At 49.8% G+C, this 6763-nt stretch overlaps 1 protein-coding gene across 1 annotated transcript in view; it reads left to right on the forward strand.

The window, feature by feature from the left end:
- The window catches only part of GIGYF1 (GRB10 interacting GYF protein 1), a 70778-nt gene extending 64313 nt beyond the window's left edge, over positions 1–6465 (forward strand). Inside the window, 7 exon segments of the mRNA XM_087947626.1 lie at positions 234–359; positions 469–642; positions 2318–2496; positions 2594–2757; positions 2966–3141; positions 3370–3511; positions 5265–6465. Of these exon segments, the coding sequence (XP_087803752.1) occupies positions 234–359; positions 469–642; positions 2318–2496; positions 2594–2757; positions 2966–3141; positions 3370–3511; positions 5265–5317 (1014 nt within the window). The 3' untranslated portion in view covers positions 5318–6465.
- Positions 6466–6763: the final 298 nt, after the last annotated feature.

Below are 6763 nucleotides of genomic sequence, written 5' to 3' on the forward strand. Positions count from 1 at the left end.
TAGGTCCTAGGACGTAAAGTGAGAGCAAACTCTACCACCCGCCACCCCCCACACTTTCCTAGCGCCGATGACGTTCCCCAGCTGGTCTTCCGGGAAACGAAGAGAAGCTTAGACCCGGTTTGGAAGATGGCGGCTTCCTTGGGGAGGGGTGGGGAGGGGAGGGAAAGGAGAGGGGAAATGGGGTGGGGTTGGGGGTTCTTGTCCATGAGCAGTGTGCCGTTCCCTCCCTCCAGCTTCCCTCCTCTTCCTCGTGGGGCCAGCAGCAGTCGGTCAACGCCTCCTCCGGTCAGAACAGCTTCAGCTTGGCCGACCTGCAGAAGCTGAGCGACGCTCGGGCGTGCCTGGAACTGCGGGAGGAGGTGAGCTCGGCCTCCCCTCCCTGCCTCTGGCCTCTCCCCTATCCGCCTCTCCTAGGGGGGCATCTGAAGAGAGCCTAGACCACCCCACCCCTCTTTCTCTCCTCTCCAGTGCCGCCATCAGGACATGCTCCAGAAACTCCTCCTCCACCACCACCACCAGCAGCCGCTCTGGGGCGGCCTGGCCAAGCACAGCCCCTCCCTCAAGGCCCTGCTGGAGCTGCAGCAGGAGAGCGAGAGGCACCTGCAGAAGCCGGCCCCAAACCGGGCTCAGCAGCAGCGCCCGGTGAGTCACGCACGCGCGCACGCACGCACAAGCCGACGGGGACGGACCAACGGGGAGGGAGGGAGGCGGGGGAGGGAAGCGGTCTTCCTCGCCGCTTCTCTGGAGGAGGAAACCCACCCGCCCGCCGCCTTCCCTCTCTTTGAGTCCGCACCTCCTGGCCTACTCTCTCACACACACACACCCACACAAACACACACCGTCCGTCTCTGGGCTCCTGTTTATAGCCCTCTTTCCCCGCCGGTCATAAAGGCCGAGGAGGAGGAGGAGGAGGAGAGGGAGGGGGCCTTGCATGCCACCTTTACGGAGCAGGTGCGTGTTGGGAGAGGGGGCCCGTGCTTTAAGGAAAGGAGGCCTAGAGAAAACCCGGCGGGGTGTGGTCCAGGGAGGGCCGTCGGGGTGTGTGTGAGGGTGTGTGTGCGGTGTGTGTCTGGAGGAAAACCAGGTGGGGTGTGGTGCAGGGAGGGCTGTCGGGGTGTGTGTGAGGGTGTGTGCGGGTGTGTGTCTGGAGGAAAACCAGGTGTGGTGTGGTGCAGGGAGGGCCGTCGGGTGCGTGTGCGGGGTGTGTGTGCGGGGTGTGTCTGGAGGAAAACCAGGTGTGGTGTGGTGCAGGGAGGGCTGTTGGGGTGTGTGTGAGGGTGTGTGTGCGGGGTGTGTGTCTGGAGGAAAACCAGGTGTGGTGTGGTGCAGGGAGGGCTGTTGGGGTGCGTGTGCGGGGTGTGTGTGCGGGGTGTGTCTGGAGGAAAACCAGGTGTGGTGTGGTGCAGGGAGGGCCGTCGGGGTACATGTGCGGGTGTGTGTGCGGGGTGTGTCTGGAGGAAAACCAGGTGTGTGGTGCAGGGAGGGCTGTTGGGGTGTGTGTGAGGGGTGTGTGTGCGGTGTGTGTCTGGAGGAAAACCAGGTGTGGTGTGATGCAGGGAGGGCCGTCGGGGTGTGTGTGTGCGGGGTGTGTCTGGAGGAAAACCAGATGTGGTGTGGTGCAGGGAGGGCTGTCGGGGTGTGTGCGCGGGGTGTGTCTGCAGGAAAACCAGGTGTGGTGTGGTGCAGGGAGGGCCGTCGGGTGTGTGTCGGGGTGTGCGCTGTCGGGGTGTGTGTGCGGGGTGTGTCTGGAGGAAAAGCCGGCGGTGTGTGGTGCAGGGAGCGCCGTCGGGCGGCGTGTTGGCTTCATACAGGGGGCAGTTGCCAGTAGATCGCCTCTTCATAAACCCTTGGAAGCGTTTTGAAGTTTGGCTCGAGGATCCCGATTTTAAATCGGGGAAATAAAAGGAAACGGTTTCATGAGGGGGAAATGAAGGGAAATCTGGAAGAAGCCGGCGCAGCCGTTGCAAAGCGAAAGTACCTCCCGACTCTTTTCATCTGTCAAACGATTGTAGCTCCAAACTACTTGGAGCTTTTGTCCCCGGGGAATATATCGAATTGGCGGAAGGTGATTGTTGACACGCCCAGCCTGGGAATGGACGTAAGTTGGAGAATCGGATTTAGGACGCACCCAGCGGGGAGGGGAAACGTTAAACGACGTAGTCCAGAGCTGCAGTGCCAGCACGTCGCTTCTTAATAAATCCTTCGAAGGTTTCTTTTTTTTTTTTGAAGTTTGGCTCGAGAATCCCGATTCCAATGAGGGCGATAGTTTGGAATCCCGACAGGCGAGCTTTCGTTTTCTCTTTCTCTCCCTCGCTAGCACGGCGGACACGGTCTGAGCAGCCTCTCCTCTCAGTGGGCCTCGGACGTGGGCTCGCTGTGGGGGGGCCACGAGAAAGCCGGCGGCCCGCTCGGCCTCTGGGAGGAGAGCATGAAAGGCCCCGGTCCCCTGGCCCGCAACCTGGGCTTGAGGAACAGCCGGAGCAGCCCCTCCCTAGGGTGAGTCGGTCTCCAGGGAGTGGGCGGCGGCGGCAGAGGACGGAGGGACCGAGCTGGACTCCCCTTCTTCACTCATTCCCGCCCTGCTTTTCCTCAGGGACGCCTACGCGGTCGCCAACCGGCAGAGCCGGAAGAAGACGGACGAGGAGGAGAAGCTGCTGAAGCTGCTGCAAGGCATCCACAAGCCGCCACAACAGGACGGCTTCACCCAGTGGTGCGAGCAGATGCTGCACGCCCTCAACGCTTCCAGCAGCGTCGATGGTACCTTTGTGGGGAGGGGACGGGAGACGGGGAGGAGCCAGGAAAGAGGGAGGGGATCCCTCCTTCAAAGCCACAGAAGCGCGGGCGAGGTCTCTCGCCCTGCCCTCCCCCTTTCTCCTCCCTAGGCGGCGTCAAGAGCAGCGGCTTGACATGACACCCCTCCCCACCTTCTCCCCATCCTCCCCTCCCCTCCCCCCCCAAAATATAGTGCCCAACGTGGTAGCTTTCCTGAAGGAGATGGAGTCGCCGTACGACGTTCACGACTGCATCCGCTCCTGCCTGGGAGACACCCTGGAAGCCAAAGAGTTTGCGAAACAGTTCCTAGAGCGCCGTGCCAAGCAGAGAGCCAATCAGCAGCGGCAGCAGCAGCAGCAGCAGCAACAGGTGAGGAGGGAGGGGAGGGGGAGGACGCAGGCGCCTTGCCCGGGAGGCAGAGGGAAGGTGAACCATCGGTAGGGGCGCGTCATCGTCGGCAACTCGACGTCGTCAGCGGTTGAGTTTTCTTTGGGGAGAGAAAGCGGAGGTGGCTCTTCTTCAGCCTCCGACGACTCCGGGCCCCATGTTGCAGCTTCTCCCCCTTTTGACACCCCCACCCCTCGTCCACCACCACAGGAGGCCTCGTGGCTCAGCTCCAGCAGCCTGCAGTCGCTCTTCCAAGCCAACCACAGCCCCAAACCGCCATCCTTTGAGAACAGCCAAGCCGTGAAGATCAAGAGGCGCCCGGTGATGCTGCACGCCGACCCCAGCATCCTAGGTGAGCGAGGAAGAGGAGGAGGAGGAGGAGGAGGAGGACGGGCCAGGAACACGGCTACTTCTGGGGGGAAGAAGGGCGGGGCTGACGGCTTAGCTCTGCCCTCTTGGCCCCGAGGGACGGAGGGGCAGTCGCTCCGTTCCAACGGGCGTTTTCCCTTCTCGCCCCCGGACAATCCAACCGTTCCATCATATTATTTATTAAGACTTCCAAAAGGATTGTTTTAAAGAGGGGCGCGGTTGTCCTCACCGTCAGGAGGCTCTCGAGTTCCAGTCTTGGTCGCGGCGGATGTTTCTCTTTCTCCGGGCACGCTGAGGATATGATATAACAGCCGAACGAAACTCCGGCCCGGCGATAAGAAAGGCATCCGGCCAATTTTTTTTTTTATTTTTTTTATTTTATTTTTTATTTTATTTCACAAGCTGGTTCTCTGGCTGGGTAGGCGTGGCCAAGTTTGGTCAGGTGACTAGCCGTGCGGCGTCCCTCCTCCCCCTCCCCGCCTCCCGGCCACTCGCCTCAAAAGACAAAAGAGGTCGTAGGATTCAGACGGTTAGGTCTAATCTCACCCCCCGCCCCGTTTTTTTTCGGGCCATTTTCGGCTCGAAAAAACAACCCACCCCAAAAAAAGGCAGCCCCCCACCCAAAAAAAAACACACAATCTGGAAAAAGAGGCGGGGATTTGGGAGCCAGCCAGGGGCGAGATTGGCCGCTTTGCCAAATGGCGCAAGAATCTTTTTAACGACCGGTTGGTCCAAACCGGTGCGAACTGCAGCCCAGCCATAAAAAACACAAGCTAGCTCCATTCCTTAAATGAAGACGATGAGTTTTTATATTATTATATATGATATAAGAATGATATATTATATTATATCATTAATAATATATAATATGTATATATTATATATAATATACATATATATATAATATATATAATAATATGATATATGTGATACTATATATATATATTATATATATAATATATATATAATATATTAATGATATAATATATTATATCATTATTATGTTATTATCATTATTATGTTATGATATATCATTATTATATATTATATATATATGTATACTATAATATATAATAATATATAATATATATAATATATTATAATAATATAATAATATGATATATATGATATTATATATATATATATATTATATATATATAATATATTAATGATATAATATATTATATCATTATTATGTTATTATCATTATTATGTTATGATATTTCATTATTATATATTATATATATATATACTATATATAATATATAATAATATATAATATATATAGATATATATTATTATAATAATATAATAATATGATATATATGATATATATATATATTATATATATAATATATATATAATATATTAATGATATAATACATTATATCATTATTATGTTATCATTATTATGTTATGATATTTCATTATTATATATTATATATATATATATATATATACTATATATAATATATAATAATATATAATATATATAGATATATATTATAATAATATAATAATATGATATATATGATATCATATATATATATATTATAGATGAAAAATCCCTTTTTCATTTTTGACCTTCCCGTTTTCAAATTTCGTCCCCAGATTTTGGGGTGGGGCTTTCCTTTTTTTTTTTTTTTTAATTAAACGATTTACTATCCTGCCGTTTTGCTCGCGAGTGTCGGGCCGAGCCGCCGTTAAAGACCCCCCGCCCTCTTTCTTTTTTGCAGGCTACGCTCTTCACGGCGCCTCCAGCGAGCTGGAAACGGTGGAGGATTACTGAGCCCCCTCCCTCGATCCAGCCGTGGGGGGAATCCTCCCACCCACCTACCCCGTCCGTCCTGCCGCTGCTGCCTTGATCTGTCACCCATTTCAGTTCCGGCTGAGCGTGTGCCCTGGCGGGATATGAAAGGGGGACGGGGGGACGGGGTGGGGCTCCAGGCTCTCCACCCCACCCCCCTCCCCGTCTTTTCGGACGAGTGAGCGCGAGGGCCAGGCCGGACCAGAAGGAAAGCGTGAGCTGGGCCAGGCCAGACCAGAAGGAAAGCTCGTTGGCGCAATTTCATTCCTTAAAAAACGAACGAGAAACAAACAAAAAAAAAAGCACCTTAAAACGTCCCTCCTCCCGTTCTTCTGCCATGCACTTTATCCGAATTTTTTTTTCGTCGTTTCGGTTGGATTTTAATTTTTTTAATTTTTTTGGGTGCGTGTGTGTGCGTTTTATTTTGTTCGTTTGTTTTTTTAACAGTGACTCGTTACAGATTCAGAGGAGAAAAAGGAAAAAAAAAACAGAAAAGACAAAAAAAAAATATATACGACGATTTTTATTTTTTGGGGAAAAAAAATCGCGGAAGAGATTTTTTTTATTAAAAAAAAAACTGCTTAAAAAACACGACAAAAAAATAAAAAAGGTTTTATCTTTTGAGAGGAAAAAAAAAAACAAAACACTTATTTTTCACTTGGGGATTGATATATGTTTCCAAAAAAAAAAGAAAAAAAAGAAAAGAAAAAAAATGTGAACGGTCATTTCACAGAAGCTTCATATTAAAAAAAAAAAAGGATTTATTAAAAGCAAAAAAAAAAAAAAACTTGAAGAAATGCACTTAGACACAAAAAGAATTATTATTTTTTTTGTTTTTGTTTTAAAAAAAAAGAAAAACAGAAAAAGAAAATCGTTTGGACACAACTATAGCTACAGATGTGTAAATATTCTTCAGACTCTCGTACGGAATCCGCACAGTCTATTTTCGCCATTTTATAAGGAATTTTTTTGTGTTCTTTTTTTTGTGTGGGGGCGGTTTTTTGGTCGAGTTCTTTTTTTTTGTAAGAAAATTGCACAAAAAAAAAAAAAAAATGGGCCTCCTTCCTCGTTTTTCCTTTTTCCATCCACCCCGGACAAGAATTTTCTATTGTCTTTGATTTAAAACAAAAGAACTTAAAAAAATAATAATAATAACCAGGAAAAAAAAAAAACACCACAAAAAAACAATTGCAAAAAGAGGAATTTCTACACTACTGTTGAAGAAGCGGGTTGCTCCTCCCGAGACGCTGCTTTGTTCTCCCAGCAGATCCTGGATCCCAGATCGTGGAGCTCTTCTCTCCGGTGGTCCTTTTTCCCCCCTTCCGGCCAGTTCTTTCCTCGTTCGTCTGTCGTTCCACGGAGATGCTCGTAGCCTCTCTCGCCTGCCTCCCGCCATTCGGCGGGCGGTTTTTTTTCCTCTCCCAGCGA

This window comes from Notechis scutatus, chromosome Z (genome assembly GCF_049901735.1).
Source record: "Notechis scutatus isolate UNSWTSFEM ecotype Mainland chromosome Z, rNotScu1.2, whole genome shotgun sequence".
Classification (NCBI taxonomy): domain Eukaryota; kingdom Metazoa; phylum Chordata; class Lepidosauria; order Squamata; family Elapidae; genus Notechis; species Notechis scutatus.